The 22,468-nt window shown below is 48.7% G+C and overlaps 1 protein-coding gene and 1 pseudogene across 2 annotated transcripts in view; one reads left to right on the forward strand and one right to left on the reverse strand.

Moving 5' to 3' along the window:
* Window positions 1-3,261: 3,261 nt before the first annotated feature.
* LOC308583127 (inositol 1,4,5-trisphosphate receptor-interacting protein-like 1 pseudogene) lies at window positions 3,262-7,321 on the reverse strand (annotated as a pseudogene). The gene is made up of 2 exons (XR_014013491.1): window positions 7,288-7,321; window positions 3,262-5,088 (listed from the first exon to the last, which is right to left on the reverse strand). The product of XR_014013491.1 is annotated as an inositol 1,4,5-trisphosphate receptor-interacting protein-like 1 pseudogene (transcript).
* Window positions 7,322-13,791: 6,470 nt separating this feature from the next.
* PINX1 (PIN2 (TERF1) interacting telomerase inhibitor 1) overlaps window positions 13,792-22,468 on the forward strand; it is a 60,062-nt gene continuing 51,385 nt past the window's right edge. The window contains exons 1-4 of the mRNA XM_081188765.1: window positions 13,792-13,891; window positions 16,777-16,886; window positions 17,943-18,035; window positions 21,396-21,474. Of these exons, the coding sequence (XP_081044891.1) occupies window positions 13,873-13,891; window positions 16,777-16,886; window positions 17,943-18,035; window positions 21,396-21,474 (301 nt within the window). The 5' untranslated portion in view covers window positions 13,792-13,872. The remainder of the gene's footprint in view (window positions 13,892-16,776; window positions 16,887-17,942; window positions 18,036-21,395; window positions 21,475-22,468) is intronic.

Raw genomic sequence — 22,468 nt, forward strand, 5'->3', positions numbered from 1 at the left:
GTGCCAGTCCACAAGGGTTCATTCAGTGACCAGCAGGGTAGATGAGAAGCAAACACCTCAGAAACAAGTTCAGATATTTCTTGACTGTCTCTTTGCTCTTTGAATCTCGGAGCTTACGTCTGTAATATTTGTATCATCTATTCTTGTACTATCTCCTTAGTTGTTCTGGGCTGTGTTTCCTCTGCTGAATCATTTGCTCCAAATTCTTCAGGTCGGGCATTGTTTTCTTTATCGGAGAAGACTGGGGCAAAGAAGGCATTGAGGAGTTCAGCCCTTTCTGTGTCCCCTGTTTGCATTTCCCCATCTTCTCCTCTGAGTGACCCCACTGTTTCTTTGTTCTTCCTTTTGCAACGGACATACCCATAAAAGCCTTTTTTGTTGCTTTTAACCTCTCTAGCAAGCCTGAGTTCATTCTGTGCTTTAGCTTTTCTGACTTTGTGTCTACACGTGCTGGCTATTTGTTTGAATTCCTCTTTGGTGGTTTCCCCCCTTTTCCATTTTTTGTACACATCCTTTTTTAATCTTAACTCAGTTAAAAGTTCTTTAGATAGCCACCCTGGCTTCTTTAGGCACCTTCCATGTTTCCGTCTCATTGGTATTGCCTGACGTTGTGCTTTTACTATCTCCCTCTTAACAAACTCCCAGCCATCATGAACTCCCTTTCCTTTTAGTATTACTGTCCATGGGATCTCACCCAGCACTTCCCTAAGTTTGATGAAGTCGGCTTTCTTAAAGTCAAGATGTTCACTAAGGTGTCTGAATGCCTAGTGAACATACAACACCCCCCGCAAAAAAAACCCCACACATACTGGGCGGAGGCCGTTTAGGGCTTTCAAGGTCAGCACCAACACATATATTTTTTTAAATGATTTTTTTATTCGTTTCCAATTTTATACATCTTATCTCTCACACATATATCCAATAACAAGGTTCTCTGAACCTTCCGACTTCCCTCCCTCCCATGGGTTCTTAAATTTTAAAAATTAATTTTTTGCATCTTACACTTTTCCCAACTATTATGTACTCCTAATTTATCACAATCAATTTCACATTACAAATGTCATTATAATGCTGCCAATGATTTTAACTGTTTAAATTGTGTTTTTTTAAAAAACTACAAATTTACCGTATTTTTCGCCCTATAGGACGCACTTTTCCCCCTCCAAAAATGAAGGGGAAATCTGGGCGCGTCCAATGGGGCGAATGCAGGCTTTCCCTGAAGCCTGGAGAGCGAGAGGGGTCGGTGCGCACCGACCCCTCTTGCTCTCCAGGCTTCAGAAAGCTATCCGCAAGCCTTGCAAGCCCGGCGGGAGGTCCCACCGGCTCACAAAGCTTGCGGGCAGCAGCCTGCAGCCCACAACCTCGGGGGATAGTGGGGAGGCGGAGCACCGCCACCACGCTATTCCCCGACCTGATCTGGAGGCTGGCGGGGGGGAGGGAGAAGCAAGCTTGCTTCTCCCAATCGCCAGCCCCATAAGCTCGGGGGATAGCGGGGAGGCGGAGCGCCATCACCCTGCTATTCCCCGACCTGATCTGAAGGCTGGCGGGGGGGGGGGGGAGAAGCAAGCTAACTTCCCTTCCCCCCCTGCCAGCCCCACAAGCTCGGGGGGTAGTGGGGAGGCGGAGCGCCGTCACCCTGCTATTCCCCGACCTGATCTGGAGGCTGCCGGGGGGGGGGGGAGAAGCAAGCTTGCTTCTCCCCATCGCCAGCCCCATAAGCTCGGGGGACAGCAGGGTAAGCCGCTGCCCCATGGAGGCTAGAGAGGCTGTCCCTGAAGGCAGAAGAGGGAGACGGAGCGCTCCGTCTCCCTCTTCTAGCTTGGGGATGGCTGCGCAAACCTGGGGGGGGGGGGGAAATAACAATTTTTTCCTTGATTTCGCCCCCAAAAAGCTAGGTGCGTCCTATGGGCTGGTGCGTCCTATAGGGCGAAAAATACGGTACTCCACACTCTACAAGTACAAAGGAACAAAGGAAGTGGATTAGACAGAAAATGGGTTTGGCCTCCCTCAAACTCGCTGGTACTTAGAAAGGCAAAGACAAGAGCAGAGAGTGGAGTGGAGTGATGTGAGGTAGAAGCTGGAAGTGGAAGGGGCAGGCTGGGAAGCCAGAGAGACAGAGTGATGCTTGATTTCTGTTTGAAGATTGCAACTATGGGAGAAGCAAGGTCTCTTGGAGTGCTAATGCTGTGAACTCCTCCGTTGTAGGCTTAGGTGGTATATATTTGTAAATAAACCATAAATCCTAAAGACACCTCAGCCTTTGCTGGGCCCAGTGGTTTTTTCCTATATATATATTTCTGTACTCTCATTTACCTACTCATATTGCAATACTGCCCGGCAATGAGGCCATTCTTAGCTTCACAAAAGGTTTGGGGGTCTGCCTATCCCTGCGTCCCCTGGGCCTCATTCTGAAGGAAACATGAAGCCTGGACAAGTGCCTGGCTGCTCCTGCACGGTTTATTTAGGAATCCCTGCTCTCCATGCATGCAAGCTTTTCACTGCCTCTACACATCCTCATCCAAATGCCACACCTCGTATCCACCACACCCCATATCCACATCTACCATTTCCACAGCTCTTTGTTTTTTAACTTGCTAGATTTCCCACAGAAACTAAAAGGGAAAATAATATAGGATGGCATTCTGAAGAGGGCATTGTGTGGCTGCTGTTCAAAAATTGCATGCATAACCAGCCTTGAATCCATGGTAGACTGCTGTCCTCAGAAACCTTTGCAGGGATACATTGTGCAGTTCTTATTTTGAAGAGAATAAAAAATGCTCTGGTGGTTCCCATTCATTTGAATGAGGCATGTGCAGGACAGCTTTCCAACTCAGTGGTAGGAAGACTGTGGTCCCCCAGGTGTTGCTGGACTACAACTCCCATCAGCCCTTGGCCATGCTGGTTGGGGCTGATGGGAGCCCAACAGTATATGGATGGTCAGAAGCGACCCAGCCCTGTTCAAACAGCTTGCTGTGCCCCATGTTAATTAATTTCTTTGGATTTTCTGCCACAGGCACCACGAGGGTTGGGTACGGCCCCTGCACACAGTGTGACAGTGCTGCCATAGTTAGGGATCGACACACTTCTTTTGTTTTCAGACCAAGACAGATTAGTGACCCCTCCTTCCATCTCATGTTCCATTGGAAAAAACAGCTAGGGAAGTTGCAAATGCAGCCCTGTGGCCATCAGATGCCTGTGGTTAGTTCTAAAGGTAGACCTAGAGAAGCAGTGAAACACAGTGGCTTCATTGGAGGCCTGGCAGGCATTTAAGAACACAGTTTGCTGGAACCTTTATTTCAAGTTTAATATAGCAAATTCTTTTGGAACTGGAGCATATAAAGATACCCACATGGCACCATCCCAGCAGGATCAGAGATGATCCTACACATCTAAGCCAGCTTTGTTTCATTGCTGGCCACCGCCCTCTGCCTTTCCAACCCTGTTAGGGTATGTGGGTCTATGAGGAGCCACAAAAGGCTGGTCTTTCTAGCAGAGCTGACTTTTGCTACTGTCGGTACCCTGCTAACAGAGCCCTCACTGGTTGTACAACCTCTGCAAACTCCTTCATTGCCTTGGCATGAAGGTTTGGGTCCTCTGCCAAGTGCCTGAAAAGATTGACGGGTCTTGCACTCCGGAGGACCCTGGGCATAGGGATCTGGATAGGCAAGGAGATGTTACCAATAAGGAAATGCTGAAGATATATCTCCTGCAGGGCGGTGTGCATATACAAGAGGATGTCCTGAAGTCTTCGTGCAGAGCTCTCAGGGCCCCAGTCCAACGGGGGCTGAAAGAGCAAGAGATGCATCACGCAAGTCTTGTAGTGATAGTTGGTGAGCACCATGTTCTTCCCCTCTGATGGGCTGGACTCTTTGAAATAGATTATGATCTGGAGACATTTCAGGTGGCAGCTCTCCTCTGGGACTCGCTGCCTCACCCACTCAAAAAAGAGCAGCTCCTGCACAGCAAAGGACTTCTGCCAGACGGTGCCAGTCAAACGATCCATCATCGCAGGTTGGGTGGCCAGGAAGACCAAGGAGTCTCCTTGCTGCACCCCGAGTATGATGTCAACAGAGATCGACCTGCCTGACCAGAATGCCAATTTCAGTCGACATGCTGAGTTAGAAGGCTGAGGCACAAGGTCAAGGTTGTACCTGGGTTGGATACTGGGCCAGGCCTTGCCCACCAGGCCTTGGAACCAGTGGATGGTTTTCTCCACATCCAAGTGGAAGCTGGTGCACAAAATGGGGATAAGGAGGTTTCTTTGCTTGTCACTGCTCAGTTCTTGCTCTGGATGGTGAAGGAAACACACCACGTCCCCCAGGAACCTCTCTCTCTTGCACACACATTCTGTCTCCACCAAGATGTGTCCATGTGTGCTTGGGGCACCCTCAGATTTACTAGTTTCAATGTGGAAAGAGTACCCCCTGGGTGGTTGTATGGGCACGAGAAGGCGGAAAGCTTTGGAAGGCTTCTGTGTGTGCCATCCTTCAAAGGCACTGTCCACCCCGATGCAATTCTCCAGCACAAGGAGGGTGTTCTGGTAGGGAAGGGCTCCGCGACAAGCCTCCAGCAAGTCATTCACAAAGGCCTCCACAAAGTCACGCATGGTGGTCAGATGACTGGTTTCCAGGTCAACGTGCTGGTCATAGAAGGTCTCCAGCATTTTTTGCTTGGATTCGTCGTCTTCGGATTCCGTGTCGGTGTCGTCATAGTCTTCTTCACTGGTGGTGGTGCTGGAGCTGTCTGTGCTGGAGTCATAACTGGGTTCCTTCTCTATGGCGTGTCCGCAGCACCCAAACAGGATGAGAATGACCAGCAATACGTAGTGCCACCCATCCCAGGTTCCATCCTCTGCTGCCGGATCGGTTGTCACCCAATCCTCCCTCTGCCTTGGGTCCCAGCTCCAGCCCTTTTGGTCAAATTCTGTCTGCAGGCGTCCCATTTCTGTTGTCATCAGCTTCTCATGCTCCTGGAGCCGGTCCAGTGTGGCCGAGTCTGTGTTGTCACTGACCATCAGGGGCTGATGAACTAGAGCTAGCACAGCCAGCAAGATAAGGGGGCCCAAGGCCATCTCTAAAGCAGATGTCCCTGGAGAAAAACATGAGAGAGAAAAGCATCCAAACTGTTGACAAGGAAGATTTCTCAGCAAGGCTGCATGAATTCTGCCCTGGAGAAAAGACTGAATCCTGCAATCAGTAGAAATCATATCAATTAAATTGTAAACATAGCTTATTTGCTAAGTGATTACCATTTTCTACATTTCCCCCTCCTGGTATTGGTAACTGTGGGGAGTGGGAAGGAAGTGGGGTTGGTGGGGTAGAGCTGGATAGGAAACATCTGGGATGTTTCTGCTCTTCCCACCCTTCAGGTACTTATTACCTGATACCTGCTTGCACAGAGGTGTTAGCCAAAGGGGCTCAGCCAGCAGACCACCACTGAGCCAAGCAGTCCCCCCCCCCAAAAAAAACACAATACCAGAACACATGTCAGTCAGCTCAGAATGTGGCAATAGGTAGCTTTCCCATTGTCCTTTTTGCCCATGGAAACCAGTGCTTTTTTTCTAAAAAAAAATGTTTAGGGGTTGTCAGGGAACTGACATCAGAGGCACGGGAGAAGGAGAGGGTCTCTGATTCTGCAGGAGAAGGTCCAAGCGATAGAGGGAGACTCAGCTGGGAAGACGGGGAAGAGAATGAGTGTAACACCAGGGATCCAGGAGAGCAACGGGACAGGGAGGTGCAGGGGCTCCCGGACTCTTTGTTGGAAGTTAGCGAGGAGAGCCCAGGCACCCCGCTGCCCACGCCCACCCTGCGCAGGAGACTCCCGCGCAGCGAGAGGCGGAGACGATTGGGCGTCAAACAGCTCTTATGTTGGCAGCGCTTTAAGAAACGCCCACAGACAGACTCTACGAGTGACTAAGGGCAGCCACGCTGAGATGGGCTGTGCAGTCCGGAGGGTTTAACCAGGCAAACTAATGCTCAAACGGAGCAGGATGACGCACGAGTAACTCCCAACCATTACAGGGGTACTCTCATTTTCCCACTCATATTGAAAAACTGCCGCTCAATGAGGCCAAACTTAGATTCACAAAATGTTTAGGGATATGCGTGCCCTGGCATCCCCCCAGAAAGAAAGCACTGGTGATAGCCATGGTGAAAGTCAGCAAAAGAAGTCAAAGAGCAAGTGAAGGACACAAGAAGAGCCTGGTTCAGTCCAGCCTCCCGTTCTCATAGTGGCCAGTCTGTGAGAAACCTTCACCACAGGACCTGAGCGATAGAGCACTGTCCCTGCCTGTTTCCAGCATTTCTGCTTCCAGCCATGGAGGCAGAGCAGCGGCATCCTGGCTAGTGGCCCCTGTGACCTTCTCCTCCATGAATTTGTCCAGTCCTCTTTTAAAGCCATCCAACTCAGTGGTGCATCCACTGTAACTGCTATCTCAGAAGGTGCTAGCCATTCCTATCCCTGCTCAGATTTGTCCTTTTCAGTTTATTCTTCTTCCGCCATTATTGTTCTGTGAGGGTCAAGACTCAAGGGCGTTGGTGGCTGGGACTGAAGCCCACCCACCCCCAGGGTGAGGGTCTCTTGGTGGGGAAGGGTTTAATCTCCCTTGATAACAGATGGGGGAAAGGCGTTTGTGTTATCCCAAGTGAGAGATGTTGGTTTTTTGTCTTTGCAACTGCTGGATTTGGACATGATGATGGGTTGTGGAATGTTTTGAGTGTTTTGCCAAAGTGAGAATTGAGTGGATGGTACTATGTGATGGAAGCAAGGGGAGTGTAATTGTCGGAGGAGTGAGGGTGGCACTTAATTCCTGATTTGTAATATTACATGTGGGGGCACTTTTTTGTAATAATCATGTGGTCCCCATATATATATATATATATCTGCCTGCTGCATTCCGATATATTTTAATTTTGCAAATAATTCACTTTTGTTTTTTGTTTTTTAGAGATTTGCTGCTTAATTGTGTTACTACAAATGTAGGATTTTATCATTAACAGCTGTGTTGAATGTGGGATTTGTTTTTTTTATATAATGTATCTTGATTCTTGTTGAAGCAAGCTGCTTGTAGTCAACAGTCCAGGGGCTGCATGCCAGTTGGTAGGTTGGGCAGGAGAGACCGAAAGTGGAAGGAGCAATGGTTGTGGCTCCTATCCCATTTGCACAGCAGACTGCCTTGCAGCTCCACAAACACCAGAGGTTTCTACACATCCGCCCACCCTTGTAGCTTGCCTCCAGCTGCCTGTCACATAGGCCAATCCCACCCCTCTCCATCACTTCCATTCCTACCTCTGGAGGCGCAGAGCTCTTAAAGGGGCAGAGCTGCTCCGTGCCTCTCCTCCTCTCTGCAGGCACAGCACAACATACTCAAGTCCCTCTTCTTCTTTAAAGCCTGGGCCTTCCCCAGCTCTCCCGCTCCCTTTGTGCAGCCCTCTTGGCTGCTGCCTGCTGCACTGGTAGCTCACCCCCATTATTACTTGGCTGACTGTGAAGTCACAGCTGCCCCAGCAGTCACAGCTGCCCTTCAAAGGAGAGGGAGGCAGGTCCAGCTCCCCTTGCACTGCCCTGTATGGGTCCCTTGGCCACCAGGACTGCTCCTGCTCACCTCTGGCAAGAAGACAAAGCACCAGGGAGAGTTGAGGCCATCCTGGTGGCCTTCACCTGTTTTGGACTACAACTCCTATCTGCCCCAGCTGGTATGGCCATCTCTGTGCCATCTCCATAGCTGTCAACGTTTCCCTTTTTTTTTTAAGGGAAATTCCCTTATTCCGAATAGGATTCCTTGCAAGAAAAAAGGAAAAGTTGACAGCTATGGCCATCTGTGCCTCTGGTGGATAGGCCCAAAGGCATGTACCAAGCTGCAGCAGAGGGACCACAGCTGAAGGGTTGAGAGCTCTGCAGCCGAGCCCAGGCAAGGGTTCCAGGGTCAGTCTCTGGCATCTCCTGCTTAAAAAAGGATCAGGTGAGAGGTGGCACAAAGGCCCTCAGCAGAAGGCCCTGGACTGCTGCTGCCAGTTAGAACAGGGCTGCCATAGGTCTGGTTCTTCCCGGACGTTACTGGGATTTCAAGGGTGGAATTGACTTCTGGGGGGGGATTTCCGAAAGGCAGTGCTTTCTCCTGGATCTTAGGCAAGTCAATTGAAACAACATTGGGCTCAACAATTTTGGTGGTTTCCTTAAAAGAAGCTCAATAATTTTGGGGTGTCCTGGTTTTTACTTTATGAAATATGGCAACCCTAAGTTAGAATAATAGACAATACTGAGCTAGATGTGAAGCTGCCTTATTCCAGACCAGGCTACATTCTAGCTCAGTCACAGAGTTATGCTTCTCACCTTCAGTGGGAAAGACCTGTCTCCTCTGCCTAAGACCCCAGAGAGCTATTGACAGTCAAGAGGAGACCACCCTTGCTGGCTGGGCTGATGTGAGTGAGGGATGCAATGAGGCAGCAACTTCCATTCTGACCTGTGTTTGGTGTGGTTCCTGTAGTGCTGCAGTTTGGTTTCTGCTAAATAGTATGTCATTTCAGTATGAAGGAAACAGCAAAAGAATGTTTTTTAAAATCCATTAATTATGCCTCATTTGCAAACTTGAAAAACAAGAACAATGATGGGAACAAATACAAAGCGGATTTGCTTACTTGTTTGTGTCCCTGACCAGAGATGCTCTGACCAGAGATACTCTGGTTTCACCTCAGATCGTATAAATCTTTCCCCTGACCAGAGATGAGCATGTGAACTGCAGCAATTTCTGTTTGGTTTTTTGTTTTTGCCAGAATTTTCCAACATCCCTCGTTGTAAGCCAAAACACTTGGAGGGCAATAAGTTGGCGAAGACCAGAGTAGACAATATGGACCTATTATCACCTGGTATATGACTTTTCAGTACTTCTCAGGGGGAAGCTGGAGTGAAACACCCTCACTCCCACCCCCCAGAATAGGAACAGGAGCAGGAGAAATTGCACTTTCAGGTGAGGATTGTCTTTTATTTAAAGATTGGTCACCCACCAGCTTAACCATAGCTTTTCTGGAGAAACGAAGGACAAATTGCAGGCAACATGGTTCAGTTTCATTACATACGTAGCATGAAAGGAACATAAGTGGCAATGTTCATCTACCCATGGACTTCTATGGAAAGACTCTAGTGAATATAATGGAAAAGAAAGGAAAACTGTTAATAGTGAAATACAGCACAGAAAAGAATGGATCACTTAATAATGTAACATGAGTGAGGCTCTTAATTTTAGTGTATTATAAAGAAAGTTATGTATGTTGAAAAACAGAATTTTTTTTGAAAGAAAACTTTTCTGCTTCTACATCATGACATAGCCTTGTCAAATGCCCCAGGAGACACTATGTCATGTGGGAGTGTTAAATAAGTGAGTCGTAGTGCCCCGAATTTGAAAGGGAATTCAGCCTAGCTGTTGAGGGCAGATGAAAAGCTGCCTGAAGTAGTAGCAAAACTCTCCAGTTTAAAGAGAAAAAATCTCAGTCATCTCATATTTAAAGGTAAACTCATCCCGACCCAAGTCTTTTCAAGTAATCAATATCCCCGCTGCCGCCAACCTGTCACAGTGGGGAGAAACATTTGGCCCACTTTGAGTATAAGGCATTTTCCTATATTAAATTATAGAAAATTATGATAATGGTTAAGGTCAATTTTACTACCTTTTCCCATTTTTTCTCTAGTCCCACTCAACACTTGCATGTGACTTCCCAAAGGTTACCCAGGAGAATATGCAGCCCCCAGGCTGAAAAAATGACCCCCACCCCATTTCCCGGCTTAGTGCTGCTCTCATCTGTGGCAGAAGGGTCTGCAGCTCCCTGTGGATATTATATCCCACCTTTTCTGGTCGGTTACACCAGTGCTTTATCAGGTACCGTATTTTGCGCCCCATAAGACGCTCCGGCCCATAAGACGCACCTAGTTATTTGGGGGGGAAATAAAGGGAAAAAATTATTTCCCCCCCAGGCGCGGGGCTGGGGCAGCCCGAGCTTCCCCCGACCCCAGCCCCCAAACAGGCAGCTCTCTGCAAGCCGTGGGAGCCCAGCGGTGGTTCCCGCTGCTTGAGGAGAGATCCGTGAAGCCTGCACGTGCTGGGATCAGCGCTTGCAGGCTTCGGGATGCCTGCAACTCTCCCCAAGCAGTGGGAACGTTCCCGCTGCTTGGGGAGAGATCCGCGAAGCCTGCGCGTGCTGGGATCAGCGCGTGCAGGCTTCGGGATGCCTGCAACTCTCCCCAAGCAGTGGGAACGTTCCCGCTGCTTGGGGAGAGATCCGCGAAGCCTGCGCGTGCTGGGATCAGCGCGCGCAGGCTTCGGGATGCCTGCAACTCTCCCCAAGCAGTGGGAACGTTCCCGCTGCTTGGGGAGAGATCCGCGAAGCCTGCACGTGCTGGGATCAGCGCGCGCAGGCTTCGGGATGCCTGCAACTCTCCCCAAGCAGTGGGAACGTTCCCGCTGCTTGGGGAGAGATCCGCGAAGCCTGCACGTGCTGGGATCAGCGCTTGCAGGCTTCGGGATGCCTGCAACTCTCCCCAAGCAGTGGGAACGTTCCCGCTGCTTGGGGAGAGATCCGCGAAGCCTGCACGTGCTGGGATCAGCGCTTGCAGGCTTCGGGATGCCTGCAACTCTCCCCAAGCAGTGGGAACGTTCCCGCTGCTTGGGGAGAGATCCGCGAAGCCTGCACGTGCTGGGATCAGCGCTTGCAGGCTTCGGGATGCCGGCAACTCTCCCCAAGCAGTGGGAACGTTCCCGCTGCTTGGGGAGAGATCCGCGAAGCCTGCACGTGCTGGGATCAGCGCGCGCAGGCTTCGGGATGCCTGCAACTCTCCCCAAGCAGTGGGAACGTTCCCGCTGCTTGGGGAGAGATCCGCGAAGCCTGCACGTGCTGGGATCAGCGCTTGCAGGCTTCGGGATGCCGGCAACTCTCCCCAAGCAGTGGGAACGTTCCCGCTGCTTGGGGAGAGATCCGCGAAGCCTGCACGTGCTGGGATCAGCGCTTGCAGGCTTCGGGATGCCTGCAACTCTCCCCAAGCAGTGGGAACGTTCCCGCTGCTTGGGGAGAGATCCGCGAAGCCTGCACGTGCTGGGATCAGCGCTTGCAGGCTTCGGGATGCCGGCAACTCTCCCCAAGCAGTGGGAACGTTCCCGCTGCTTGGGGAGAGATCCGCGAAGCCTGCACGTGCTGGGATCAGCGCGCGCAGGCTTCGGGATGCCTGCAACTCTCCCCAAGCAGTGGGAACGTTCCCGCTGCTTGGGGAGAGATCCGCGAAGCCTGCACGTGCTGGGATCAGCGCTTGCAGGCTTCGGGATGCCAGCAACTCTCCCCAAGCAGTGGGAACGTTCCCGCTGCTTGAGGAGAGGTCCGCGAAGCCTGGAGAGCGAGAGGGGTCGGTGCGCACCTACCGCTCTCGCTCTCCAGGCTTCAGCGAAAGCCTGCATTCACCCCATAAGACGCACCCACATTTCCCCTTCATTTTTGGAGGGGAAAAAGTGCGTCTTATAGGGCGAAAAATACGGTAGTATTATTCTAAGAGATATCCAGAAGACACCGTTCTGTTGCAGCAAGTGCCATCTTCTAATTCAGTTTTTAGTATGATGGATATGCAAAGGTTAAGCTCAGGCAGCTACTGATGTAAAAAGCCCTGGGACCAGGGGACCAGCATGGGACCTAAATACCCCAAAGATAGTCTCTTCCCTTTTACACCTAACCAATTGCTGCTCTTTGCAGGAGATGGCACCCTGCAGACACTGTTTTATCGGGAGGTTTGTTCTGCTCAGTGTTGGAATACTGCCTTTGGTATGGCAGCGGCTACTTTTTGGAACCCCCTTCTGTTACATATCGAAGAGACACCATCTCTAGTGTCTTCTCAGCATCTGTTGGAGACTTTCCTCATTCAACAACACTGAATATATAGTATATATTCACATACACTGTTTTTATATAGGTAATGGTTTTTAATGATTTGTATACTGTATATGCAAATGTTTTAGACATGTCTTTATTATATTGTGAAATCGCTTCTACATAGGAAGCAATTCATAAATTAATTAATTAAATGAATAAAGTTTGCCAAAGCACAAGATGTCAAATGCAGACTCCTTTTCTTTAGCTGGTTGGTTGTTGTGCAAGAGCTCCGGACCACCTTTAAGCGCACAACCTGTATTTGCCTGTATGTAACTGAATCACAGTTAGAACAGTAAACTTACGAACTGGAAACTCGATGGAATCATGCCCCACAAATAGCCGCAGTCTGGAAGCGCCCAGTGCATCAATACTGTTCAGAAGAGACACACTCTGCTCCCAATGCCCTTGAAGTGGGGTCCCCAACCTTGTGACCGTGATGCCATGCTACCTGTGAAGGCCTTCATTGGTGCTTCTGAGTTGTTGCTGTTTTTTAATAAATAAGTCTCTAGTCCTCCAAGAATCACTGTTAGAAAGTGCCCTTCTAAGCAATTTCTTTGAAATGAGCCAGCCAGTATCATCAAGTAAACGAGCTATTTAAGAAGGATTTGATAAATGGTTTTGTGGAACGAAACTCTGACTTTGAAATGGGGCTGCTTGAGAGTAAAGAAACACTGATTTCTAAAATACATAAAATGTTATTAGACTGGAAAACAAAGATGAATTAGAGAGGTCAACAATGATACAATGGGCTAAAGATTTAGATCATAATATTGATATGGTTTCATGGGAGAAGTTATCGGAAAAGGACATGAAATTTACTGCCTGTTATTCTTAAAAAAAAAAAAAACCTATTTGGAAATGATGTGTGGGTGGTACCTAATGTCAAACAAATGGCCAAAACGTGTGAAAATGTGTCAAGTAAATGTTGGAAGTATAAACAGAGGGTCATTCTTTCATATGTGGTGGACATGCAAAAAGGCTAAAGGCTTTTGGGAAATGATATATAATGAAATGAAGATGTTTAAGTGGGTTATTCCCAAAAGACTTGAAGTCTTTCTTATAGGGTTAATAGAGACACATATTCTGAAGACGATGACCAAATTATTTATGTACGTGACCCGGAAGCTGTCTGCAGACAAACGCTGGCTCCCTCGGCCTATAGAGCGAGATGAGAGCACAACTCCAGTCGTCCGTGACTGGACCTAACAGTCAGGGGTACCTTTACCTTTACCTTTTTACAGATACCTCACACCTCTGACCTCCAACCAGGCAAGCAAAAGGGATATTGAGAGCTGAAGGACACATTCCAGACAGGCAAAAACACTTTGGTGTTTGTTTGTTATACGTCCTGGGTTGCCTTGGGCAAGATAAAACGACTAAGAAATTAATAATAATAATATCTATCCTAACTAGTGGCCTGCATCCTGTATGCAACGGTGGCCAACGAGATTGGCCTGGGAGCTACCGGGGAGGCGATGCTTTGGTGAAAGTGCGAGCTTCACCAGTTGGATTTCCAGCTGCATAGCTGAGAGCGAGCCAAGAGATAAGCTCTTGCATGGAGGTGCAGCGATGGAAGCGAAGCACCGCCCGCTGAATTTTAGCAGCGCAGCCGGAGCAAGGAGAGAAATCCAACAGGTAAAGATCAGCCCGGTTGAACTCCAGCCTGTTAAGCACCAGCCGCTTTGAAACCCCGCAGCCTAACGCTGCGGCCGTCTACGCTACTGCCTGCTCCGCGCAACAACGAGGTCGTAAGCGCCGCCGCCCTGTCCCATCCCTCCTTCCCGCCATCCCCGGGCGGCTCTCGTTAAGCTCAGGGGGTCCCTAGTTCTTCCTTCCTCCGCTTTCTTCCAATCAGGCGTCCGTTTTAGACGGCCGCGAGGCGCGCCTGGCAGGAGCTAGGCCCCAAACGGCGGCAGATTTGTCGTCATCACCGCGCGCCAGCCTCTCTGGGAGGCCCCCTTCCCCCAAGATGGCAATGCTGGCAGAACGTGAGTATGAAACCGGCTGAAAGGACGGCAGGGGGAGGAATGAAGGCGCGGCGGGGCCCGCTAGTCGTCTCGCGGCCGTTGACGACGTCCCGTCACGCCAGGAGGGCCACGCTGGGCCCGGCTTCCGCCCACCCAAAGGGTCCCGCTCAGCCCCAGTCACCTGCTCCCGACCGAGGACAGCCAGATGCCTCCGGGGCAGAGCTGTCAACTTTTCCCTTTTCCTCATCATCAATCTTTATTACAGTCCAGAGACCCAACAAATCATTACAAAGCAGTGCACAATTCAGACAGCCTGTTGTTGTTTAGTCGTGTCCGACTCTTCGTGACCCCCTGGACCAGAGCACGCCAGGCACTCCTGTCTTCCACTGCCTCCCGCAGTTTGGTCAAACTCACGCTGGTAGCTTCAAGAACACTATCCAACCATCTCGTCCTCTGTCGTCCCCTTCCCTTGTGCCCTCCATCTTTCCCAGCATCAGTGTTTTTTCCAGGGAGTCTTCTCATGAGGTGGCCAAAGTCTTGGAGCCTCAGCTTCAGGATCTGTCCTTCCAGTGAGCACTCAGGGCTGATTTCCTTCAGAATGGAGAGGTTTGATCTTCTTGCAGTCCATGGGACTCTCAGGAGTCTCCTCCAGCAGCCTACTTCCAGGTTAAACAAGCATTTTGTTCAGACTTAAAGATAGGGATCATTGGTTCTTGCAACCACCCATAAAAACTTTGCCACTGCTAATGTTCTAGCGTTTGTCCGGTCTTCCAATAGGAACCTGACATAGTGAGCCTCTGATTTTCCCGGGACAGGTACCAGCAAGGGTAATATCAGTTCAGTCCTGGCTTGCTCATATTTTGCACAGTGCAGCAAAATATGTTTTATAGAATCAATGTCTTGAGCACACGAGCAATGTCTGTCCTGGTAGGGAATTCCTCTCAACCTGCCATCCAACACTGCAGAAGGAAAGACGTTTAGTCTGGCTTTGGAGAATAACCTTCAATAATTTGGTACTGTCAGGTTTTTAATGTAAGGTGTTAACTTAAAGACATGCCCATATTGTACTCCTACTGCCAGCGGGTACTCCTACTTTCTTGCGAGTAATCCTATTCGGAATAAGGGAATTTCCCTTTAAAAAAGGGAAATGTTGACAGTTATGCTCCGGGGTCCTCGCTTCCAAGTAGGGTTGCTGCCTGCCCTGCATAACTCAGGACTGCCCCGTATTTCAGTGTAGAATGCTGTGCGTCCTGTATTGAGACAAATTTTGTCCTGTATTTCAGGCAGGGTGGATGTGATTTAAATCAAATCTATTTAAATCACAATTTAAATCACTAGTCAGTAAATTTAATTTTTCTTCTTCTTACAGAAATACATTCCTGCTGGTATAATCTTAATACAGTGGTACCTCAGGTTACATACGCTTCAGGTTACAGATTCCGCTAACCCAGAAATATTACCTCGGGTTAAGAACTTTGCTTCAGGATGAGAACAGAAATCACGCGGCAGCAGCAGGAGGCCCCATTAGCTCAAGTGGTGCTTCAGGTTAAGAACAGTTTCAGGTTAAGAACGGACCTCCGGAATGAATTAAGTAGTTAACCTGAGGTACCACTGTATTTACAACCAGATGAAGGTTTCATTTTTGGAATAATAAATGTTCAGAGTAGTTTTTACAGTTATATCAAAAACTGCCGATTTGGTTATTCTGTTAGAAATACATAGACAGACAATTATGAAATTATTTATGAAACTGTTTATATCTGCACAACTTTTCTGCTGTACAGTGGTACCTCGGGTTACATACGCTTCAGGTTACATACTCCACTAACCCAGAAATAATACCTCGGGTTAAGAACTTTGCTTCAAGATGAGAGCAGAAATCGTGCGGCGGCAGCAGGAGGCCCCATTAGCTAAAGTGGTGCTTCAAGTTAAGAACAGTTTCAGGTTAAGAACGAACCTCCGGAACAAATTAAGTACTTAACCCGAGGTAGCACTGTACTTTATTGGAGGAAGAAAAATAATCATTTCCTTAATAGCAATTTAAACAATTTATTTAACTAAAGCAATAACATTATATCATATGTATCCATGATTGTTAACTGATGTGGTTAAACTTTTTTTAGACTGAGTTTCAGCACACATGAAAAACTTAAAACAAATCCTTATTTCCTGATTAATAGCCTTTGGACTACAATGTAACTTAAATAGAAAACTATCTTTAGAAAGATTTTTTCCTCCAAAAGCATTTTATTTTAAAAATCCAATTTAAATAAAAAAAATCAATTTAAATAAAAAAAATCCCATTTAAAGTGATGGATTGCTTTAGAGTCACTTCAGCACCATATTGGAAAAAAATAAAAAATACAAACCATTCACCAACTCCTCCCCCCCACCCCACCCCACCCTCGCCCTGTCCTGTCCTGTATTTTGCCAGAACAAAGATGGCAACCCAGCTTCCAAGGTATATGTTAGAAGGAAATCAGGAAACAAGAGGAAAGTGGCTCATTGAGACCTGTGTTTTATAACGTGCTTTTTTTGTGTACACTGCTCTGAGGTTTATGAGTCTGGTTTGATTTTTCCTGACTTGCTGACAAGCTGAATAGGAGCAGCCCATGCTTGTTGCGGGTTCCGTTCTTCTGGACACGTCAACTGGCGGTCATTGCCACCTCGTATAAGAGGCACTGCTGCTTATTCTTACTCTCCATATTTGTTTGCTCTGCAGTGCCCTGGCCCCTGTGTGAATTTAAAAGCCTAGAGTCAGTTAGTGGAAGGGCTTCATGGAAGGAGAATGGTTTGTCAGTGTCCCTAAGCCAGTCCTGGCCAGGAGGGGAGAGGGAAGAGCAAGCCAGAGGGAAAATTTCATTTCCAACTTTGAGGGCTTAAATTAGCTCTCTCTCTCTTCTCAGCACGCAGGAAGCAGAAGTGGTCTGTGGATCCCCGGAACAGCGCTTGGAGTAAAGATGAATCAAAATTTGGCCAAAAGATGTTGGAAAAAATGGGGTGGTCAAAAGGCAAAGTAAGTCTGCGTAGCACAAAAAATATATGAATGGTTCAGAGGCGTGTATCTGCCTTGTACAAGCCAGAAGATGTGTGCTGAAATGGACAACGCTTCTGTCGTAAGGAGAAGGGGTTACCCTGGGATTGTAGAGCCAGTCACTGAGACGTGACTAACCGCCTGATCAGTCCCCAGCCAAGCCACTTGCAGCCTTCCCTTCCCTAGCCTTCCAGCTCCTCAGTTAGAAATTGTGTTTGTGGCAGCAGGGCAGGCTGCCCTGCTGTATGTTTTTAATTTGCTAAGCGGGTAACCCAAACTGGTGAACTGTTCTTTCCTTCTCTGACACACACACATGCACACACACACAGGTTTAATGAAATCTCAGCAGCTGGCATTGCTTTGCGTTTATGCATTTTTTTATATTGCATTTTTACATTGTTCACTGCTCCCAGCTCCCATGGAAGGAAGGTCAGTATGGAAATGGAATCCATCAATTGAAGGGTACCTAACTCTGGCTCCATCCATCAACTAGGGGATTCATGGATGCTGGTTGATGTCTGTGTGTGTGTGTGTGTGTGTGTGTATGCATATATATAAAAGAGTTGTGACCCACTCTGGGGTTGCACCGCTCATCTCACTTTATTGGTCGAGGGAGTCAGCGTACAGCTTCCGGGGCATGTGGCCAGCATGACTAAGCCGCTTCTGGTGAACCAGAGTAGTGCCAGAGTAGTTCCCTTCCCGCCGGAGCGGTACGTATTTATCTTTGACGTGCTTTCGAACTGCTAGGTTGGTCAGAGCAGGGACCGAGCAACGGGAGCTCACCCTGTTGCGGGGATTTGAACTGCCGACCTTCTGATCGGCAAGTCCTAGGCTCTGTGGTTTAACCCACAGCGCCACCCGCATCCCTATGTGTTTGAGATGTGGTGTTTTTATCACTGTTACATCCTGTTGTATGCCACCTTGGAAGGCACACCATTGAAATGCAAGTTGGAAACCTTTTTGAGACAAATAAAATAATTTGCAAGGTGTTTCAGCCTCCCTCAGCTGATTTCATTACTCTTCTTCTCTTTCTGCCAGGGGCTTGGAGCTCAGGAGCAAGGGAACACCGAACACGTCAAGGTCCAACTGAAAAACAACACTCTGGGCTTAGGAGCAGCCGCCAACCAAGAGGTGGGTGGAGTGAATGGAAACGAGGTCTGCATCTGCTCAAATCCGGCACGAGCATTCAAATTCACATTTATCTGCCTATCTTGAAATTCATTTTGTGAGTTTTCCGTTCTCTGCAGAGCTCCAGATCCTCAGGGTTTGCAGAAGGGGAATCAACCCTGTAAAATGAGCAGATATGCAGACAGGCTTGATTTGTATTTAAAGTTCACGGAAAGTGACTTTGACTAGTTCTTGTTTTGGGTTTGCACAGAATAATTTGGATTTTTGTGCAAGTGCAGTCTGTCGTTTGAAATTGAATTAGATCGCTTGTCATTTTAGCAACTAGACAAACAGCTCTTTTCCAGCATCATACCAAGCCCAAGGTTACAATTAAGGAGCTATTGCTTGGTGTGATATCTCAGTGGATCAACCATGCTTTGCAGTCATCTGCCAATTTGGTTTTGAAATGATGATGGCTATCTGCCTCCACAGTAGAGGCAGCAACACTCCTGAAGACCAGTTGCTGGAAACCACAGGAGGGGAGTTTCTCTTATGCTCAAATCCTGATTACAGGTTTCCCACAGGGATCTGGTTGGCAACTGTGAGAACAGGATGCTGGACTGCATGGGTCATTGGCCTCATCCAGCAGGCTCTTCTCTTGTGTAAGGATATGTGGGTGAAACCACGAAAACAGCATTGCAACACAACGTCCCCTCTCCCTCTTCTCCTCTTGGTTTGCTCTCAGTGATGTCACAGAACCTAAACTGATTGCCTGTGTGGCACAATGATGTCATCACGGTCACAGTACGTTCCCCGATTAACAGGGATGGAGCCGTTTAAAATGCCCTTTTCAGGTTTGGGTTGTGTTTTCTGAAGCGTGGAACCCGAACAGCAGCAGATGTGGGGGTTGGGGGAGGGTCATTGGCTGCGAACAAACACATGAAATGAATGCAGGAGGGGAAAGAAAGGTTTGGGGGTGGCAATTTGCAATCATTCCTTCCTTTCCCCCACCAGCACAGCCACTACTCGATCGCGGCAACTTCCACAGCGAAAATCAAACCTCATGAAAATTCAGTGCAGCGTTAAAAACGGAATTTATATTATTATATATTATAAGTTATATGAATGTTGAGAAATTTGCTAAGTTTTGGAAAAACATGCTTCAGTATTGAGATTTGAAAATGATGGAAATTAAGTTATGACTGTGAAAAGCTTAAATTATAGAGTATATAATTAGATGAAAGTACAAAAACACATGAAACAAGGTATCAATTTGCTGTTCATTTTTTATTGTAAAGAAAACAGGGGATGGTAGATCTGGGGAAGTCCAGTTGATCATGAAAAAAGATTTGGAAAAGTGAATTTTCTTGTATTTAACTTTCTTTCTTCTTTCTGTAAAACCGCTTTTGCTGTATTATTGACGATATATTCTGACATTGGAAAAAAGCAAATAAAAAATCTTTAAAAAAAAACAACGGAATTTAAGAAAATCAGTTTGCTTGTGGGTTTACCTTTGGGTCACCTGCTTTGCCATTGTGAAAATGGGATGCTAGACTAGATCAGTGTTTCCCAACCGGTGTTCCGCGGCACACTAGTGTGCCGTGAGACACCGGCTGGTGTGCCGTGGGAGGGAGGCGGGCGAGTCGGGCGCCTAGGAGAGAACAAAACCAAGTGAGCAGCGCGCGAGAGGGAAGCGACCCGAAAAAGAAGCGCGTTCGGAGTCCGGAGGCACTTTTGGGGCTGCGTACGAAGGGAGGGGGGGGCACGGACGGCGGAAGGGGGCGGGGCGCGGTTGCAGAAACCCGCCAATGCTTCCACCTCATTGGGAAAGGGAAGGGGTTGGGCCACCTAAAACTCTCCGCCGGGGCCACATCCTGCCTCCCAGCCCCCTTTCCTCCACCCACGGAGGGAGGGATGTTTTTAACACACCCCCCCCCCGCTCACAACCCTTTGGTAGCGTTTCTCCAATCTGAGGCGAGCGCCCGCCGACGCCCCCTTCCCCCGCGCGAAAACCGAAGTCTCCTCCCCACCCCTTTATTCCCTCAAACCCCGTTTCCATAAGGGGGGGGGGAGAACCCTTCCGTCGCGCGCAAAGCCCAGCTCCCTCCGCCCTTCGCGGTCTCTTCAGCTCGGAGCCACTGGGCAAAACTCGCTCTCAGAAGCGCAAGCGCGCGCGCGCGGAGAGAAAGAGAGAGGGAAACAAAGTTAACTTGTGGGGAGAGAGAAAGAGCGAGCGGGAGCTAACTTGTGTCCAAAGGCAGATACAAAGTAGCCCCCCCCCCCCGCCCCGAAGGCGACCTCTCTTGCTCTGCTCCTCTGGGGTGGGGAAACCAACTCCACCACGCGGAGCAGCCCCGAGGCGGGGAATTTCGCCCCTTCGTAATGTATGCATGTAAATGAGGCGGGCGCAAGGGGTGGGCGCGGAGAGGAACTCGCGCCTCTGAGGCCGCCGCCTCCTTCTCCTCCTCCTCCTCCGCCCCCCCCCTCAAACCCAGGCGGCGGCGGCGGCAGGAGGCAGCAGCGGCAATAACAGAAGCAGCTGCGCTGACAACAACACGTGTTCGCTCGGGCACCATGGAATTCGAGGAGCTGGGGATTCGGGAGGAGTGCGGCGTGTTCGGGTGCATCGCCTCCGGCCTGTGGCCCACGGAGCTGGACGTGCCCCATGTGATCACGCTGGGGCTAGTGGGGCTGCAGCACAGGTAGGGGACACGGCGGTGGGGGGGGGAGACGGTCTGGGGAAGCGGGGGGAGGGTGGGTTGCTTGCGAGACAGCGGAGGAGTAGGAGGCCGGCATGTCCGGGCAGCAGCAGCAACAGCAGCAGCAGCAACTCCCGGCGACGGCTCCTCCTCTGCCCGCTATCGCCGCCACCACCACAACAGCCGCCGCCGCCTCAGCTGCCGCCGCCCCTCAGTCCCTTGCTCTGCTGCCTCCTCCCACCCCGGCAAGGGGAAGGGAAAAAACTTTCACTTTTGTGCGTCCCTCCCGGCGTGACGCTGCGCGCTGACGTCACGGGGCGGGGCTTTAATGGTGGTGTGCCGCGAGATTTTTTTCCGGTAAACAGGTGTGCCGTTGCCCAAAAACGTTTGGGAAACACTGGACTAGATCACCATTAGCCTGATCAAACAGGGCTCTAATTAATTTGTTAGTCATGTCTGCCAGTCTGGTACATGCAAGCAGTCTGGTACCAGAGGCCTTCTCTGGTGCTTGTAGGGTCCCCTCCCCCCCCCCAAAAAAAGGCTTAAGAGAGACATATTGTAGCCAGTGGATTAGGTTGTGATGTGTGTGGTTGTGAGTCCGTGTGGTGCCCACATCTGTTTTCCTGGTTTGCAAAGAAAACTGAACCCCGAAAGACCGATGACCCTCTTGTGTGATATTTTGCAGGACAACTGGATCGCCCATCAGGATGACTTCAACCAGCTTCTGGCAGAGCTGAACAACTGCCACGGACAAGACGCCCCAGGTACGGGAGTGAGTAATGAAAGGGCTCTGTAATTTGTTCCCATTGAATCAGCTGCCAAATAAACTTATGCTATGCAATCCTTAGCCACACGAGGGCACTGCTGCCACTTGTGTGACTAAAATTGAAACCACAAACTATACCAGTGGCCAAAATTGTGGAAACCTTTTGGGAAAAGTGTATTTTCAAGGTTTGATGGCTAATAACACCTGATTGGCTCTCTAAACACTCGTGCTCATTGGCTACATTCAAATGAAGGAAAGCTACTGCATATCAACCTAAGCAAGTCGTGCTTCCTTTTTCTGGTTATTTGGCTATAACTTTTGATAGAATATAGATAATGGAACAAACTTTGTTGCACTACATTCTTCATTAAATTATCTTTCCATTCATATATAATTTTATGGTATTACTCCCAAAAAAGTGGTGTTATGAGCCATCAAACCTCAAAAATACACTTTTTCCAACAGATTTCCACAATTTTGGCCACTAGTGTAGACACAGTCTGGCCAAACAGAATGAGAGGTGTGTATTGCTGAAGGTGTGTGGGAGCAACTTTTTTAAAAATATTAACATTTCATTTTTAAAAATATTAACATTTCATTTTTAAAAATCTGTTCTAAAGAAATAAAGTAATACAGAGAAAAAAGATGGGTAGCGGTGGTTGGGAGAACAAAGAAGTGTATAATAAAATAAAAACAATTACAGAAATTCAGTGAATATACTCCCATACATTCTTATATAAACTGATATGTTAGTGTCCAAATATACCATATTTTTCGCTCTATAAGACGCACCAGACCACAAGATGCACCTAGTTTTTGGAGGAGGAAAAAAATATTCTGAATCTTAGAAGCCAGAACAGCAAGAGGGGTCGCTGCACAGTGAAAGCAGCAATCCCTCTTGCTATTCTGGCTTCTGGGATAGCTGCGCAGCCTGCATTCGCTCCATAAGACGCACACACATTTCTCCTTACTTTTTAGGAGGGAAAAAGTGA

The sequence above is a fragment of the Podarcis bocagei genome, assembly GCF_964188305.1.
Source record: "Podarcis bocagei genome assembly, chromosome: 3".
NCBI classification, from domain to species: domain Eukaryota; kingdom Metazoa; phylum Chordata; class Lepidosauria; order Squamata; family Lacertidae; genus Podarcis; species Podarcis bocagei.